The 19315-nt window shown below is 39.9% G+C and overlaps 1 protein-coding gene across 3 annotated transcripts in view; it reads right to left on the bottom strand.

Moving 5' to 3' along the window:
- The window catches only part of Ahi1 (Abelson helper integration site 1), a 124363-nt gene that overhangs the window by 17451 nt on the left and 87597 nt on the right, over positions 1-19315 (bottom strand). For all 3 annotated transcript variants that reach the window (XM_028777359.1, XM_028777361.1, XM_028777360.1), the window contains 2 exons: positions 10630-10792; positions 8657-8754 (listed from right to left, as the gene is read on the bottom strand). In XM_028777359.1, the coding sequence (XP_028633192.1) occupies positions 8657-8754; positions 10630-10792 (261 nt within the window). The remainder of the gene's footprint in view (positions 1-8656; positions 8755-10629; positions 10793-19315) is intronic.

The raw sequence follows: 19315 nt of genomic DNA, 5'->3' as shown, positions 1-19315 counted from the left end.
AGTATGCAGTTGTGAGGATGTAGTTTATGTGTGTGTGCAAGTGTGCATGCAGCTGTGAGGATGTAGTTTATGTGTGTGCAAGTGAGCACACAGTTGTGAGGATATGTGTATTACAGAGAGTAAATGTGGAGATCAGAGAACAAGTTGCAGGAATCAGCTCCCTAACTTTGACTCTGTGGGACCAAGGGACTGAGCTTAGGTAGTCAGGCCTGGCAGAAACTGCCTTTATCAGCAGAGCCTTCTTGTCCCCCACTGATCCCATCCCTTTTCAATTCCTGAAAACAGAAGAGTGACTGGGCCTTCTTCTTCCTCTTCTGAGCAGGAGCTGTTTCCTAATCTCCCATCATGAGGGGACAATTCTTTCCAAATCAGGTCACATGGACTATAAGGAAATTCTCTGCATTAAGATATGAAGCGTGTAGGTGGTGGCTACGTAGACACACCTACCATAATAGGGAAACAACACAGGTAAACAGAGAAGGCTCACTCGGTCCCAACGTTTAAGTCAGGAAGTGATAAAACAGATTTGTTCCAATATGTTGAGAAAGACATTTCATGATTCATTTGAATAAAAAAAGATTCTTAAATAAGAAAAAGTTCAATCCCTTTTATGTTTCCTAAAAAACAAAACAAAAGTACTCAAAACTGTTAAAATCAGTACTACCACTGACTGCATTGCCGTGACTGCTAAGTGATAATCAGAACATTAGCATGTAGTTAATTTTCCATGGTTTTTGCTAAAACTAACACCAAAACCTCAAGCACAGGAAACAAGCAGCAGTCGACAGGTTTAAGAGACATTTTATAAAGCAGGTCTGCTGGCTTAAGAGGTAGAGGGTTGGCTGGGTCCAGGCCAGATACCAAAGTTCACCCTCTCAAAGTTTAAACAACAACAACAACAACAAAAGCCACCATCTCAGCCCTACCTGACCCCAACAGTGTACAGTATCTTCCTAGGCAGATGCATTATTGTCATGAAATGCCTACAGTGCTGAGGGTGAGAATCTTTTAAGAAGAAAGGCTGCCAAATGAGCACACAGTAGGTGCCAGAGAGCTTACAAGGAACGGCCATGTTGCTTGTCAAGTAAGACTGTGTGGCTAATTATCATCATTCCTGCCACTATCTAAGGACATTTCCGACTCACTGACTGGGAGGGAGTTCTTGAAATCACATCTTTCCATTTTAGATTTCTGACAGGTTTTCAGAGAAATGTTACTGATGTTCAGATTACCCCTGAAGACATCATCATGAAGAGTATACTCTATCTGTCAGACAGTCCAGGGCCCTATGCACCACAGACAACAGCAGAAAACAGTGTGACATCATTTTTGTATAGTTATTGGGATAAATGCCCTAAACATACTTCTTTGTGTGTCCCAATTAAAAAAAAAAGATTTTTTTCCCTGGGAATCTATATTATTCTATACATTGAGCTTCTAATGGAAGCTCAGCACAATGAAATGGAATGTGATACATGCCAAGTTCAGGCTCAAACGAGAAGGTGCTGGATGGGAAAACAATCCACATGCTTTTTAAATATAATTGTAATTAATGGAATTAAGAAACACATCAAGGAGTATTTTCTAAACCTACCTTTGGGGTCAAACTACAGAGGGACTGTCACATAGACTCTGTCCCAGAGCTCCTGGCAACTGTCTCGACCCTACCCTAGGTTACATCATCTGAAAACAGGCTGTGGCATGCATGGCCTCATCCTGTGGAGGCCAGAGGATCCTGGATCTATCATCTTGTGGAGGCCAGAGGGTCCCGGATCCATCAGAGAGAAAAGAAGGCTGAGATAAACGAGCTGACACATGGTGGGGGCACAGGTGCAGAAGGAGAAGCAGCTGCAAACCAGCCTCATTACATGAGAGTTAAGACCTTACTCCTCCTTTGTGGATTTGCCTACTTCTCTGAGGGCTGTGATGTTCCTCTGGGTGGCACTGGGAACCTCAGTGTGGAGGATGGAGTCTGAGGGGCACCGGGTCTACTCTGGTTTTACTGTCTATCACTGGGGTTCTCTGTATTTGCTCTGTGGAAGTGCTGTTTATAGACTAGCAGATACTCTGCCAGTACAGAATGGATACATTTTTGTTACAGTAGTTAAGTTACTATAATAAGTCCTAGCTACCTTAAGGAAAACAGCAGTCCTGGATGTACTGTACTTCCTCATGGAGTTCAGGAACTAGATATTCTATTTTTTAAACTATAATGTAAAAATTCATCCCAAGTTTATGAATTTCCTATTATATTTTTAGTTAGTTCTTTTCAGATAAGAGATAAGATGTTCCTGAAGCTTTGGAGCAAATTCTATAGAGATACACCACTGCATCTTCTCTCTCAGAATTACTAAAGTAAAAGCAAATGACATTATTCTTTAGCAATAGGAAGGAGGCAATAATTATAACTGTATTTTTTTTTTTTTTTGGTTTTTCGAGACAGGGTTTCTCTGTGTAGCCCTGGCTGTCCTGGAACTCACTCTGTAGACCAGGCTGGCCTCGAACTCAGAAATCCACCTGCCTCTGCCTCCCAAGTGCTGGGATTAAAGGCGTGTATTTTCAATTCAGTAATTTAGTGTTTCTGAATTCTATATATTTCGATACCACATCAAAAATTACTACTGCAAAAGTATCTTTGTTGGGTACTTGACATAAAAATAAAATATTCTTATAGTTTAAGAATAATAATTCTAATTTACCCTGGTATAGGACCAAAACATTTTTTTTTGCTATATAAAGTGATTTTAAAAAATAATGTCATACAGCACAATTGTAAGCTTCTCTGAAGACTCAGAGATACAAATAAAAGTTGAAAGCTTTATGTTTTTTACACACCTAATGTTTTTATGAGAGGCTGATAGAATTTCTAGTGTAAAATTACGTGTATGATATGTGTGTGTATATGTGTGTTTCTGTATGTGTGTGTGTGTGTGTGAGTATGTGTGGTATGTGTATGAATGTATGTGTATCTGTGGTATGTGTAGTGTATAATATGTATGTGTGAGTGTGGTGTGTGAGTATATATATGTGTGTGGTGTGTGTCTGTGTATGCGTGTGTGTACAGTAACTATCATGGAATTATCAGATACATTGTGGTTCTCTGTTCTTACTTTGGACTATACAAAAAAAAACCAGATGTCACTGAATATAAGATAAACTTTATTACATGTAACATATAATATCTATATAACATAGACTGCACTCTCGTTTAGAAACTGGCCATTTTTAATTAAACCAGATTGTTCTTACTGACTCTACAAGCCAAGAAAACACTGAAAATGTGTTTATATTTCTTATACAGGAAGATAAGCTACAATGTATATTTTTAGAATTATTATGAGTTTTTACAAGTTATGCCCAAAGCATCACAGTGATTGGGGTATATTTTCAGATGTAGTCTAGTATTTCAGTGTATAAGTTTAACTAAATTTGGCAGCTATACAAAAACACATATGTACTGTTAATGCTGAACCACTCAGAGAAGATACATGGTCCTTTTCAATTTTGAGTACCGTTTTTTAAAAATTAAAGAGAAAAGAAAGCTGAGCATTTACCAGAATTCTTACTAGTTAGAGAAAAAAGAACATTAAGAGTAATTCTAATTTCATTACTCCCGGATAGCACCGGCCTTCTCTTTTGTGTCAGATGTGGATTAGCAGCACATCTTGGTACTAAGTCCTAGATGAGCCTGGGAGAGAGTGCCTTCCTCCATGCTGGCCACAAGTGCTGCTGCTGGCCACTGCCATCACCACGTGCCACTGGGAAGATCTGAGAGGATGAACTAACTGCTAAGCCACAGGAAGGCACACTAGTTAGTGCTTTGTATTGTATAGTTTCAACAGAAGTAAGTTTAAAGGAGGTTTCTTTCCCTTTTTCCTTAAACGTCTGGAGAATAAAGCTGAGTGTGTTGGTATATGGCTGACCCAGGAGAATCCCTCAGGTCAGCAGCTCATGGCCAGTCTGGGCAATACAGTGAGGCCACCATCTCAAAACAGAAACAAAGCCCAGACTAAAACATACAGAATACAATTCTTGCAAGCTCCACACGAAGAAGGCACAGTGAAACAAACATTAAACAGGGATGTAAAAACAAACAAAACCACTGTGATCCAAAACCTGGCTGCGGAGGGAACCATGTGGGAGAAGACAGAGGGTGGCTAGAGACTGTGGGGGCCACACCCCTAACCAGCAGTGACATCTGCATGAATGCTTTCCGGTGTTATGGGTCTGCTTTGTTCATGTGCACACTGAAGCAGCCAAGCAAGAGTGGCAGCCTCACTCCTGGCTCCAGCGCTACAGTGCTATGAACCAGACCTCCCACAAACTCTAAGTCACTGCCCAAGTCCTTTAAAAGGCTTATCTTATATATGATAATGAGAAAAGGCTTGCATATAAAATTAAGTCTCAGATGCATTTTATGGTATGTTTATAACACGGAGTCTTGATAAAATCAAACCTTATGCATTTTGATAACTAAGATATACAACTAAGTGGGTGCGCTGGAAGCTCTGTTCTGCATTGCTCAAGGTTGGCCGTCAGCCTCCACATTCAGAGCATTCAAGGCATTTTAGTGCCTGGGGTAACATCATGTTTATCAGGGACACCCTTTTATATCAGCACAGTTCATTTCACATATGCTCTCTCCAGGAAGCATCAAAGTGTCTAATATACACGCAACAAATTCCTCAGAGGACACACACACACACACACACACACACAATTTTTTAAAATGCTAGAGATTGAATTAGTGTCTTACAAAGCTAGGCAAGTACTCTACGACTGAACTACATCATACTTGATCCCTTGTAGGGCTATAGTCTACACATGGATTCATATGTGACAGATCACCTTAATTTTACAGTCTTATCTGCACTTCACCCTCTCTACGAGGTTGTCCTATTTCCTGTCCTAAATGGATCCTTACCCCATGCAACACTTGCTCTGTGTGTCTGTGTTGTTGGTCACCCTTGCTTCTGCAGGGACACTTGCTCTGTGTGTCTGTGTTGTTGGTCACCCTTGCTTTGGCAGGAATTCAATCCAAGGCTCTGTGCATTCTAGGCAAGTGTTGTTGTTCAACTAAGAGCTACATCCTCAGCCTAATTATTTTATTTTTAAAACTATTCTAATTTGCATACTGTATGTTTCCTTGGGCTATATTAGAATTAGGATTTGGATGTTAGCGAGATGAGCCTGGAACAGACTTTGGGCTAAGCTGGTCATCTGAAGAGCTAGTATGATGAATGTTTGTTGAGAGGTGAATATAAAGGTACATCTGCAGCATGGAGATCAAAATTGGAACATTAACTATAGTCTAAGCTATGCACCGAGTCCATCTAAGGAACAGGGTACAGGCAATGAGAGTTTTCTTAAGTAAGTGGTCCCTTGGGAATATAGGCACCAGGAAGAGAATGGACAAAGCCAGTTTCACAGGAGCAGTGTGGATAACTCATAGCATCTGGCTGACACAGAATAAATGGAAAAGAACACACTGAGTTGGGAGTTACGTGGCCTTAGTTTCAATGGTCAGCATGGTGACAAGTTGGGGACACCAGTAAGGTGTCATCTTTCATTGCAGTTCATACTAAACCAAAGGCCTCACTGCTGCCTCATGCTAACATTATATTTTCATTGCATTAATTTATTTAGGGAATTCATATAGAATTTTGATGCGTTGAGTTTCTAAACCTCACCATGGTGGTTCTTGGAGGTAATAAGGTGATGAGGATAGAGCCTTAGAAATGAGATTTGTGCCTTTTCAAAACAGGACACAAGACAGATTCTTCTGTCTCCTTTGCCCCATGCCATTGCAATGGAGCTGCAAACCAGAAAGTCAGCCCTAAACAGACACCACATCTAACTAGCACCTTGATCTTGAGCTTTCTATACTGTGAGACTTATTTGTTATTTAAGCCATTAATTATAAACTATTTCATATTTGTTGTAACAGTCCCAAACTAAGACAAGCATTTGCCTAATTTCATAAATCCAATGTTGAATAGCAAAATGGGTATTCCTGTGGCCTTATGGGGAACCTGGCTTTTCTCAGTCTGCCAGTTTCTCTTCCTTCTCTGTTTTTCTCCCATCTGGTGAATCACACAGGAAATTTCTCACTCTTTATTTCTAGACTTTGACTTTATCAATGTTTCTGCCCCCTCCATTTGAAAGGGATGCTGCTCTAAGCTTGACTTGTGACATATTTTGCTAGTCAGTTCTCTCTTGGGTTGCAGCCTTCTACAACCCAAGTGATGAGCTCTAAATGCTGTGGAGAAGCCAGGAGCATACGGAGCTCTAACCCTTCCTTAGAGCTGATGGAACAACAAAAACTCCAGACACTGCCAAATGGGAGGTAAAATCACTATCCACTGAGAAGCTCTGGCTTATGCCAGGACTCAGCTATCAGTTTGTTTTTCTATAATCAAACAACTCTTCTGCATCTTTCATAATCTATCGTGTCCTGAATCTGCCTCCACAGCTTATCAGTCTGTGTCTCTTTAATACTTGAAAAATAACGTGATACCTGGTTTTTCTCCAGCAACTGCTTTCTCCTGTCTCTCTCTTCTCTGGAGTGACACTCTGAGAGTGGCTTACACTTGTTTGTTACTCTGATCCTGGTGCACACCTATCAAGAGTCCTCCCAACTACCAAATGCCCAGTAGTACCAAATAATCCAACTGTCTGCCTGGCAGATGTGTACCACCCTCAACCTGTTGCCCATGGGTCCAAGGACAGCTATGAGGGTGGTCCAATACAGGACTGTAAGCTGATTTAAGTAAAAAATTAGAGGTTTGTGTGTTTGTGATTTTGTTTTCTTTCTGCAACCTGACTGTGTCTTTATAGAAAACAAGGTAGAGTCACAACGTCAAGCAGTTGGACATGTCTACAGAGGTTCTTTGCTTCACCCTCAGCTGTGGGCATGTCCTTTGTCTGGTGTTTCTAGACTTAAGAGTCTCTTTGGACTCGACAGGCCTTACTCAGGGCCATAGCCTTGACCACAGATTCTGCTTTCCCATCAGTGCCCTGGTGATGCTAATTCCTCTTCATGTGGCTTTAGAGCTGTATTTTCTCTCCAATTCCAGTTCTGCATTTCTGGATGCTTGTGAGTATTTGTACCTGGGATCAATGAAATATAAACTGAGCTTATCAGCTCTTATTGCCTGCCCTGCCTCATCTCTATGTTCCCAAATCTTCCCAGTTCATCCATTTTGTAGTTCTGTCACCTGCTTACATAGTAACCCAGTGACCTCAGCATTATCCTAGGTTCTAATGTCACTGAGTCACTGAACCAGAGAAAGGCCTGGCTTGTCTCCCCTCTAGTTCAGTCTTGTGTATCTCACTTCTGTGTGTCCCTAACTAGTTTCTGAATGCTAAGTATAGTTGCCTCTACTTTAACCCCCTGTGCTAGCACTATAATTATCTTTTTAACATGGAAATTCTTTCATATCATTTTCTGGGTCATCTCCTCCAGGGGATCCCTTGTTTGGAGGATGGTTGTGGCCCAGTGTCTGCATTTCTTCTCTCACTTTTCCCTTTTGAGCTTCGATTCTCCAGACACAATCATAATGTACCATACCTTATTCAAGTTCCCCAACTTTGGGAATGTTTTGTCCTAACTTCATGTAGCACTACTTTTGAAATCCTAGAAGCTTGAGGCCATGCATTTTCCCCCCCTGGCAACTATTCCTGGCCTTCCCAGAACAGAATGAAAGGCATTATTCCCATGTGTTGCCTATGCACTGGGAACATAATACATATTACCTCCATTCTAGTTCCAAGAGTCTGCTGACGCTCACAGGTGGCTTACCAGCAGCCCATCAAACCCATACAGGCAAGTGCCTTGTATGCCAGCTTCATCTGGGCCTAAAAGACTGTTCAGTATGGAAGAACTAAGGAAGTACATGCTGACCCAGCGTTCAATGTAACTACATGCTGAATACACACTGATACAGTGTTCAATTACCAAAACCTTTTACCATGGCATTATAATGATATACATACAATATATTATTTATATATAATATATTATATATATATTTATATATGTACACACACACACACACACACACACACACACACTTCTTCATAGTCAAGAAATAATGGGCTTCTTGACCTAAGGAAAGAGCTAACATCACACAATCGAACAGATGTAATAAGCAATACCCATATGAATTACTACTCTCATCAGAACAATTCTGACCACTATTTCTGATGGCACAGACCTTAAAAGGCAGTGGCATTTCTCTGGTTGAGAATGGCTGAAAATGTCTTCAATTACTATCGGGTGAAAGGAACTGCCTTAGAGAGATAGATAGAGTATCTGTGTTCTGTGGACTCTTGTGACTTCTAGCATCAACAGGCACTTTCTAGATGCAGCCGTCGGGTAGACAGCAGCACCTGAGGTCACAGCTCCACTTCTGGGCTGGGCCATCACAGGCTGTGGGTAGGGAATTTAGGACTTTATCCTCTCTGAGCCTCCTGGGTTTCCTTATCTGGAAAATGGCTATAATGTTCACTTTATATATTTCTCATTGGTGCTCAGACCAAAAAAAGTAACAATGTAAACAATGAAAGATCATAAGCATGAAAAATAAAGATTATACAGATTGGAAAAAAAAATCAAAGCACCATACACACAGTGCCCATTCCTGATGACACGTACCTTTTGAGAAGCTGGAGGCTTTCCTGTTTTTGTTTTCCCCTTGGGAGTTAAAGGAGGGGAGCGCTCCTTTACCTTTGGAGGCGAGTCTCGATACAGTGCTGGAATTAATGAAGGAATCCAGTTAATTAAATCTAGGAGCAGTTCTTCCACCCAAGAACAAACTATAACAGAGGGCAGACACGAAAATGTAAAGACACTGATCTTCGATTCTTTGATGGAACAGCAAGTGATATGGCGCTTACTGTTAAGGTTGTAGTCTGACCCACTGGTTATGACTGGAAAGCTTTAACTGAAGATTTTAGACAGACAGAAGGGATCAATCCCTTACTGTGCTGTCACACAGATGTGTACCTTAGTTGCTCTCAGTTACCAGGAACCTAATGTAGGTAAAGTTATGTTAGGTAGTAACACAATCGCTCTTCTCAAGAACTCTTGTCTACCTTGAGCAGAGGTTCTTATCCTTCCTAATGCTGGGACCCTTTAATACAGTTGCTCATGATGTGGTGACCCCAACCATGAAGTTATTATGATACTACTTCATAAATGTAATTTTGCTATTGTCATTGTTATTCCTAATGAAATATCTGTGTTTTCCAATGGTCTTAGGTGACCTCCAAAGGGGATGAGACCCACAGGTTGAGAACCTTTGGTCTATGAAAGACAGCTAATAACAAAGAAAGTGATCTGGGATGAAGTCCTGATGGAGGGAGGAGCATCAAGCTCTGAGGACCAGGTGGGACTAGGAGAGTTTACAAGCTACTAGTTCCTCAGAGAATACACAAACCAGGGGCAACTAGAAAACTAAAAACTCTGTTGTAGGAGAGAGGAGTGGGTACTTTTTGCAATCCTTGGCACTTTTAAGGGGAGGAGTTTGCTGAGGCAACAGACAAGCTGAGGAAGGGAACTGCAGCAAGAGAGAGACAGCAGCGCACAGCTCTGGGAAGGAGCAGTGGGCAGTGAGGGGACATTAAAGGGAAGTCATTTCATCTAGATGAAGCCGAGCATGGCAATCAAAGAACATTCTTCTTCCTCCTTTTAATTTTTTAAAAAATATTCTCTTACTCTCAAATTTTGAAACTTAAGTCAGGAATTAATAGTAGATTTGTTCAGTCATAATTTGTTTTAAATGGGGTTTCAAAGATTAGCATGAAAATCAACTATTAGGAATAACTCTTTGCAGAAACAAAAGGCAATAACTATCAAAACAGTGTTTCCTACTTCATTTTAAATCGGAACCACACCACATCAGTGTCTGTGTAAGAAGGCTTAGCTGATGCACCCCAGTGTCTTTTATTTCAAAGGCAAAGGCCCATAGGTCAGTATAAGCTGGGCATGGGCTGGAGGTTTCCTAGCTAGGGTGCTGGGCTTTGCCAGCATGCCACTAGGCCAGTAGAGGCAATTAGGATGTGTTCTGAAGAAGCAGCCCTACTGTGTGCCCCTCCTCCATGACAGTTCACCTCATCCTCAGGTTCTCTGAGGTACCTGTAGTTTCAGCATTCAAATGGTATGTCTGCCTCATTAGGAACTGTCTGTGCTCTCTTCTTTTTATTTAATAAACCTGAGAAGGAACAGCCCCCTTCACTCCTGTTGCAGTGGGAACTTGGCCAGAGCTGAGGTGTACACAGGTAGAATGGGGGCTGAGGGGGCTGAGGGAGCTGAGGTTCTGATGATGATAGTCAACCAAGAGTTCCTGTGGTGGGAGCAGAGCTGACAAAACCTAGTGCAGAAGGAGCTGAAGGAAGCAACTGCTGCAGGCTCTCCAGGCATGACAAGGGCAGTCGGCACACATTCCCACCTCAGAGCTGAGTAGCTCTCTGGCATACCTTTTCAGCTTTTCCCATCACGAGGGAAAAATGTTCCATGCTAAACATAAGCAATGATCATCTAGACAATACATACATTAAAGGGTAGAGGACGGTCAAATCTTGGGCTTAGTTATATCATAGTGTACCAGGAAGACAGCATGCACTTACTTTCACTGGCCACATGATTAGCTGGAAAGAACCCTTCCTGCCCCTTTCCTAAGCTGCCGTACCACCAGTCTTCATTATCTTTGAAAAACACTCGGATAATGTCTCCGCGATGGATGGTTAGTTCATCTGATCGGCTTGCTGTGTAGTCATAAAGAGCCACTACCTACGAGAGAGATAAGAGCACCACAGCTTTATCACAACTGTGCCACAGAAAAAGCCCCAACACTCACTTCCTCTTGCAGAAGAGCAGCTGAAACCAAAGCAGGACTTTGGCAAGTCTGAGGCTGTCTCAGGGGTTGCTAATAGGATCAAGGGTGGTGGGAACACAGCAGGAGAAGCAAGATAAAAGACTGTGGGATTGAGAAATGGTTAAGAACACTCAACACACCAAGATTAGCTTCAAAATACCAGATGTTAAAGTTTGAAAGTGTGAAGCAAATAAAAAAAAAAACCCACAACACACCCTTAAGCACTTTATAATACTCCTTTAGGTCCTGTTCTCTGTGCTAAGCAGATGCATCTGAAACAAAAGAATGCAGGTTATCAACTAGAAAAAAGGAAAAGCTCAACGGGACAACCTGATTATATAACTCTGTTGTCATCACTGAGTTAACTGCTCAAGTCTCTTTCTGAGAGAAACTTTCCTTGAAAAACAGTTGTTTATACCAACAACCTAAATCTCCTGACTTGACTTTAAAGGCTAATCTTTGCTAGCCAAGAATTAAGAGGAAAGGACCTAAGACAACCCACTTCTTCGTCTTATTACACTACTCTTTATATTTGATTTGTTTTTCTTTAAAGGAAAAAACCCGTAAGTCAAAATGGTGCAGTTGCATGGTAGAGGTGTGTAAAAGCCCTTTATAGCATCTCAGAGGGGAGCTCAGTCCACCCAGATCTGATGCACTGTATAGAGTGGGGCATAGTGACATGTATGTGCGTGGCATGTATGTGCACGGCATGAATGTACATGACATGTATGTGTATTACTATGCTTACTTTACCATTTTTCCTAAACAAGGCTTCAAAGTGTATATGTTACATAACTGTATCATGGAAACACACCATAACACACCCTTTGTAACTAGGTTCATGGAGTCTCCCCGAATGACTACTTAAATCCTAATGTGCATGGTGCTCCACCAGCAGTGGTTAATAAGATCATTTCTAGAAGAGGTACCTCATGTAGGCTCTGTAGGAGAATAGAGGATAATTAAATTAGCTAGGCAAAGCATATGGGTGTGTGTCTCAGCCAGATTCTCTATTGATTGTTTAAGTTCAGGAAAGAGAAACCCTCAAGTAATTCAATATGGTGAAGCCCAGCGCTGTGTCAGCCAAAAGCAAGGGAAGCTGAAACTAGGGTAAATAAATTTGTTGGGGGGGGGGGTCTGATGACATATGTCACAGGACTACAGTGGCCATGTGTGGTCTTCAGAAGGACAGCAGGGACTCAGTCTTAGGCACATGTATCACTTACAAAGTCTCACATCAGGTTTATGTCATTGTGTGGACCACTCACAATTAGAGTTCACAAGCTGATAATATATATGCTACCATTAACACGTACCATTAATATAGTATTAATACATCAATAACTGACATTAATATATCAATAACTGATAACTATAGATATATTAATAATGGACATTTAGTTTTCACTAAATTTTCATAAGCATCCATTGATGAAAGAATCTCTTGAAAGACAGGGTTTTTCTATGCCTCTAATAATTATAGACCCCATTGGATGCTTTCTTAATATCCAGTACAGCACATCATACTATTACAAAGTAGTAATGAAAACAGTTTTATGGTTGGAGTCACCACAACATGAGGAACTGTATTCAAAGGTCACAGTGTTAGGAAGGCTGAGAGCCCATGCTCTAAAGCAATGGGATAGTTCTTGGAGCATGCCACCATGGTATTATTGACATTTAGGTACAGACTTGTTACACAGAGAGGCAATAGAGTGCCTGTCACATCAATAGTCTACATTCTGGCAATGGAGTCTGATATTTGACTAGACTCTTCTCTCATGCTGTACATCCATGACAGATAGGATGTGGCTCAGGAGAAGCTGGTGGTGTGGTATTCAAGGATGTGTTCATAACTAAAATGCTTGTAATTTCTCATTTGAAACCATGTATTCTTTGGTTGACTTTGGCAGTAAATTATAAATACATCGTGACCTTTATAGCTACAAGATTTTACTGTCTGAGTGTTCAAGAAAAACTGTAAGAATAGCAACAACAACAACAACAAAAACCAACCAACCAAACAACAGAAGGCAAAATCTTAACAAGAGGTTTGTCCCTAGTTAACAGTATCTGGCCCATTCTCTTGTTACAGCAGGCCTCTATGTAAACAGTCTGTTTGGAAGGTTCTCAGTGACTGTCTTCCGTAACACTCCACTCGATGTGTAACTGCAATGCATTCATGTAGGCCACTGCGTGTGTATGTCCCCTTCATATACATAGGGCAGAATTGTTTTCTGCAATATGATTTGGTTCTTGAGCTGAAAGAGTAACTATGAAATCTTTCCATAACAAATATTTAAAGATATGTGCTAGTGTGTTCAAGTTGGTAATATAAGGTCTGGGAAATTAAAGGCTTCATAAAATCCACTTTGTTTACATACAGATGCCCTTTGACCTGTAAACTGAACTATCATTAACTGGAAAGTGCATTTAATATATCCAATCTATCCAGTAGCATGGCTTATCCTGACATACTATAAATATACCTTAAGAATTCATATTAAGCCTACACTTAGAAATGTTATTTAATAGTAGTCTATTCACAATAATATGTTGAATATTGCATACAATTAATTGAATATTATGCTGGAAGGCAGAGTATTTATACGGGTATACTTCTGTGCCTGAGTAAAGACTGTGGATATTCAAAACAAAATTTCATTTCTTTCTCAGAGCCAAGTTGGTTGAACATACTCTTGAATGAAGGGCCATACACAAGTTTTGTCTCTATTTGTCTGTCTGTTAGTTAAGACCAGGTCTTACTATGTAACCTAAGATGGTCTCAAATTTTTGTGCTTAAGTGATCCTCCTGCCTCAGCCTCCCTAATGGTGGGACTGAATTATTTAGGTTGGTCATTTGCTCTGTTTGACTCTCTCCTTTCTTCTTTCCTTCTTTTGTCAGAGGCATGAGGACTAGGTCAAGCATAGGGCCTTACATGTGCTGTGCAAGAGCTCTTCCCCTGAGCTACAGTTCCAGTTAGAGGCTTTTTGAGACAGGGTTTTACTATGTATCCCATGTTGGCTTTGAACTACTGCTTCGGCCTCCCAAAAAACTTGGATTACGAGTGTGTACTGCTTAACTGGGGTTTAAACTTTAATTATTGATGCATAAATTTTTTCAGTCTTAACAGCAGTGGCTATTGGATACAGTTCTGAACTTTTTCTTAAATTATTCTGGTTATTATAAGTTGCTAGGTAGAGTTTTGTTTGTAATATATTTCAAGAAATTAAACATTTTTATGGCTATCTCTAAAGGAATCTCAATGACCCTTGCAGGAACACTGAACAGTGAAGTTCTGCAGTCTAGCTGTTCCTTGTACTTTTATCTAGAACAAAATCAATAGTCAATATTCATAATGTCTTCAGGCAATTCAGAAAGACAAGTTATGCTGAATAAATTCTTACATCTGAGCACATTCTCCTGAAACAGGGCTTCAGTTGGCTTCATAATCACTGGAGACCTCTGCTTGCCAGCCTGAAGCCAGTGCAACACTTCACCAGTGCGACACGTCTACTCTCCTTCCCTCCACACTTTCCCTCATTTATTCACTTCGCTCTTCTGCCTTCAGAACTTCCAGAGTATAATGTTTGATGGTTTTACTACGGACTCTGTACCCCCACCCCACCCTGAGAATCACAAAATGTGCATTTTGTTTTGTAAATGAGCTGGGTTTTCCTGTATCCCTTTAATGTGAGTTGGACCTTTTTGTGCCATGCAGTGACCTAAGCTCATCTTGACACTTTCCAGGACTACTTCTAAGTTTTGTCAGAATAATTTAAGAGACAACTTTATAGCTGAATTAGCCTCACAGACAAGATACAACAATGCTAATCATCTCACCCATGCCTTTCTACTACAGTTATCAAAAATGGGAATTTTCCCAATCCTGCTCTTTGTGCTGGGCACTCTCTGGTGGTCCTCTGTCCTATGCATGGGCATATGGGCATTCAGTCAAAATGTAAAGGTACTTATAATGGTTACTGGCAGGTTATTACCAATTAAGTAATAAAAGATGAAATTTAAACTACTTTTTAGAATTTATCTTAAAATTAAATAGACTTTGAGAAAGTTGTTTCTAGTGCTAATTAGGGAATATTGTTTCTTTGCTATTAAAATAGGAATAAGAGGATAAAATACATGAAAAGAAAATTCAACGATAAATCTTGAATAGTATGGAAATCTATTATTAAGCGTTATATAATCCCTTTCCACATAGTGACACTGCATTCTACCTTCCTTTATAAGAAGAATGAATAAACACACACCCAATTCCTAGACTCGTATGGCAGAGCCAATCTTCTAATTATTTATGTGAATGCTACATGAGAGAGCCCTGAGAATATTTGTAAAAAGTAATCCAGGTCCTGTTACTTTTAACTAATCTTATCTAGATAATAATAGATAAGGAATCAGAGATAAAGAAAGCAACTAGCTGCACAAAGCTGTTGTCTTTACAGGATACACTCTGTTGCTGTCATGCTTTATACTGTTGGTACACAAAAACTAGACACATTTTATCTAAGATGTATCTGAAAGCATTTGGGTTAAATTATATTTGGATAAAACAATAACCATGAGTAAATCAAAAGAATATAAAACTAGGAATCAAGAAGAGTTCTGGTTTGCATGACTTTAAAATAAGAAGTTTGCGTAACAGTGTTTGGTACATTTCTTTCAACTGTAGAATTTTACTACATGTTTCAAATAATTATTCTAAAAGAACAACATTCATAGACTTAAAAGTAAATTGAAGTCATTAATATACAAGATAATGATTTGGCCTTATTTGTGATCATATACAAGTTGTAAAATCTCTGTTTGATGGGTGGAAATTTTTACAGCAGAGAAGCCTGTGATAATAATTAGTAATGAGAAACCCCTAAGAGTTGACCATTTTGGGAATTCTCTAACAAATGAAAATGGAGGCTAATGAATTTTACTTTCGAGTTCAAAACTAAAGCACTTTATATGTGAAGGCTTATTTTTAACATGATGACTAAAGCCATCCTATGAATTTCTGTGTCCCTCCAAATCAATGTTTTGAAACCTAATGGCCAATGTTACAGTCACAGATGCAGGCTCTGTGGAAAGTAATTGGCACAGAACGCAAAGGCAGCCCCAGTCTGTGACACTACCGGGCCATGGAGCTTCTAACAAGGGAAACACAATGGCAGTTTTCCCTCAAAAAGGAATTATGGGATAATCTCTTTGCTTCCTAGCTGCAGTGAGGTGAGCAACTTCCTTTGGATACATACTTTCTCCATTTGCACTATCTTGCCATAGCCCTAAAGCAAAAGGACTGAACTTTCCTAGATACGTTCATGTACATGGATATGAGTATTTGATGTAGCAGGGAAGAAGATAAAGATATAGCAGAAAAAACTGAATAATCTTACAGAGAAATTTAGGCATCCAATTCTTATTATGTCAAGCAGGGATAGACACTACTGACTAAGAGACTTTCAAGCTTACCGAAAAATCTGCTAAATGACAGGACAGAAAATAACAAATAGCAGTTGAGACATGGAAGACTCTGACCTCCAAAATAAAGGAGTAGGGAAGAGCTTCTGTGACATGGAATAATAAAAAAATGGGGTGTAAAAAAGCAAGAACATTGTCAAAAACTGGGGAGAGTAACCAAAATTCTAAAAACTAAACAAAAGCTTGTAACAATTTGAGGATTACATATTTAATAAAAATTGCTAAATCTTGTTAAAAAACAACAGAAACTTTCCTAAAGCATTAACTTGCCTTACACACAACACTTCCTTGGCAGTGACAAGGGAGCCTTGAAAGCCAGCCAGCTCAGAGACATACATACATACATACACACACACACACACACACACACACACAGAGACACACACAAATGTAATAAGAGGCTAAATTTTATGCCATGGGAAGCATATTAAAATGAAGCTGTTATAAATAATTATAGTTTTAACTCAAATAATTGTTATGGGAGGTAAAGTTGCTTATGGTAAGCAAAGCAACAGTACTGCTAAAATTTCAAAAATGTTAGAGAGGGGACTCTTGCTTCTGGCCAGGAAGTAAACATGAGAGGTTAGATCATAGACTACAATGGATAGAGAAAGCAACATATATGGGACACCAGGAAACTACATGAGCCTAATAATCACCAAGGGTTTGTTTGTAGGAATGAACCGGCTCTTAGTACTGGGGTAGAAAATTGGAGCGAATGGGAAGGCCCTGGAGAAGACCGGAGTACTGAGCAATGCTTATTTTTAGTTTTGTTTTCTGTAGGCTCTCAAATGAGAACACCCTAAATATTGATTATAAAGATTGTTTTCTTGCATAGAAGGAAAATGATAGTTAAGATGAGAATACCAGCCGTCCAATCACTCACACTTAGGTATTAGATGCAAGTGTTTTAGTGAGCGTTCCAAATAGACCTCGAGGAAGAGTACAGGAGGCCTATCCCCTCTCCCTCACTGGGGACACTCATAACTACCTTCTCATTCCCCCGCTCGTCTTCAAACAGCTGTCTGTGGCATGTGGGGAGCAGGGCTGCAGGGCAGCAGGTGTCTGTAATTTCCTTTCTCAAGGTCACAGGTGACTGTGTCTATGCACTAGAAAAACCACAGCTTCTGGGCCCCGTTCTTCCCACCAAACCCCAAGATCCCCTTCTCACATCCAGATTACTCTAACTTGTGTATCTCTCACCCCTCAGCTACTGAAAAACTCAAGGCCACTTTTCCTAGGAAATCACCTAGATTATATCCACTAATCTCAAATCACCATCTGCTTGAAGCAGATGACAGAATGCTTTACGAGAACTATTTCAGAAAACAGCTCTTGTAGGGAGCTTCCCAGGAAGGCGTTTGAACTGGGCTATGCTCCAAATCTTCATGACCCTTCTCTAGTGTAGCTCTTTCTGTTCAGTGTTTGCAATGGTGCTCAGTGGCCTAGCCTGTCACATGGCTCTCCACCTACCACAGAAGCATTACCCATTACAGTGATGTTATGCAGGTCAGAAGAGATGACAAACACTGTGTAGCAGACTTTAAAAAACCTTTCAAATGTTTTACAGGACTAACTGTTGTTGTTATCAGAATAACTCATGATTTCCACAAAATCTGCCTTATGCTATGGAGCACCATAGGAATTTAGTTATTTATTAACGAAGATTGGTTCTGCTTTTACAGTTAATGTCATTAGCTGTATAATGACTGCCTTAAAACACATTAAAGTGTTTCTAGATGATCTTAAAACACTGTTTGTCTCAGTTTCTCCTTTGGCAAATAATGATGTCAATGAGAATACCCTTATTTTATATAATTATGATAGAAGACTGAAATCACTTAAAAGGAACAGTCCTTGGTATACAGAAAGTGCCCAGTATGTTGGAGATAAGTATTATTATTCAACTTTTCAAAAACTCTTCAAATCATAGAGGAATATTATTTCAAGTAAAATACTTCTGTAGAACACCCGAAGTTATGAAGATGACTTTATATATTGATCTGTCAATTCCAACTAAAAATAATCATGCTTTATTTACATGTTTGGTAAAATATGCTCTAAATCTCCAAAGTATCCCTAGGGAAGCCTGCCTCCTGTGTAGTGAGGTGTCAGCAGTTGGAGACATGGTGGCCAGAAAGCATTCTAATGTTCAATAAAATCACAGAATAAGCTGTGTTTTTAAAGGAGTTTATCATGATTTCTAAGCATCTAGTGATCTACCAAAGGGTGTCGTGTCCTTATGGCCGCACTGCCATCTCTGCTACAGGCTGAGGATGACAGAGTAAACAGCATCCAGAATGTTGGAACCTGGTCAGCTTGTATTTGTCAAAAAGAGAAAGAAAAAGGAAACCTACTGTCTGGACATCAGTTTTAGCAGACAACACAGTACTAACTTGATAGTCCTTATTTATTTACTTTCCAAGGCTGGGAAAAAATCCAGGGTCTTACAAATGCTAGGTTCTATCACTAAAGCTGGGTCCTCTGTCTCTAGTTTGATACTCTTTGATTATACTTATCCTAAAATAAGTATTTCATGTTAATTGTTTTCCCTTCCCCTTCCCTTCCCTTTTCCCTTCCCTTTTCCCTTTTCTCCTTTTCTCTTCTCTTCTTTTTCTTTCTTTTTCCTTTCCTTTTTCCTTTTTCCTTTCCTTTTCCTTTTCTCTTTCCTTTCCTTTTTCCTTTCCTTTTCCTTTCCTTTCCTTTTTCCTTTCCTTTTTCCTTTCCTTTCCTCTTTCCTTTCCTTTTTCCTTTCCTTTTCCTTTCCTTTTTCCTTTCCTTTCCTTTTTCCTTTCCTTTCCTTTCCTTTTCCTTTCCTTTTTCCTTTCCTTTCGTTTCCTTTCCTTTCCTTTTTCCTTTCTCCTTTCCTTTCCTTTTTTCCCTTTTCCCTTTTCCCTTTTCCCTTTTTTCCCTTTTCCCTTTTCCCTTTTTTCCCTTTTCCCTTTTCCCTTTT

Source organism: Grammomys surdaster, unplaced genomic scaffold (assembly GCF_004785775.1).
Source record: "Grammomys surdaster isolate TR1022 unplaced genomic scaffold, NIH_TR_1.0 280, whole genome shotgun sequence".
NCBI lineage: Eukaryota > Metazoa > Chordata > Mammalia > Rodentia > Muridae > Grammomys > Grammomys surdaster.
This window is presented reverse-complemented; position numbering and strand designations above follow the sequence as displayed.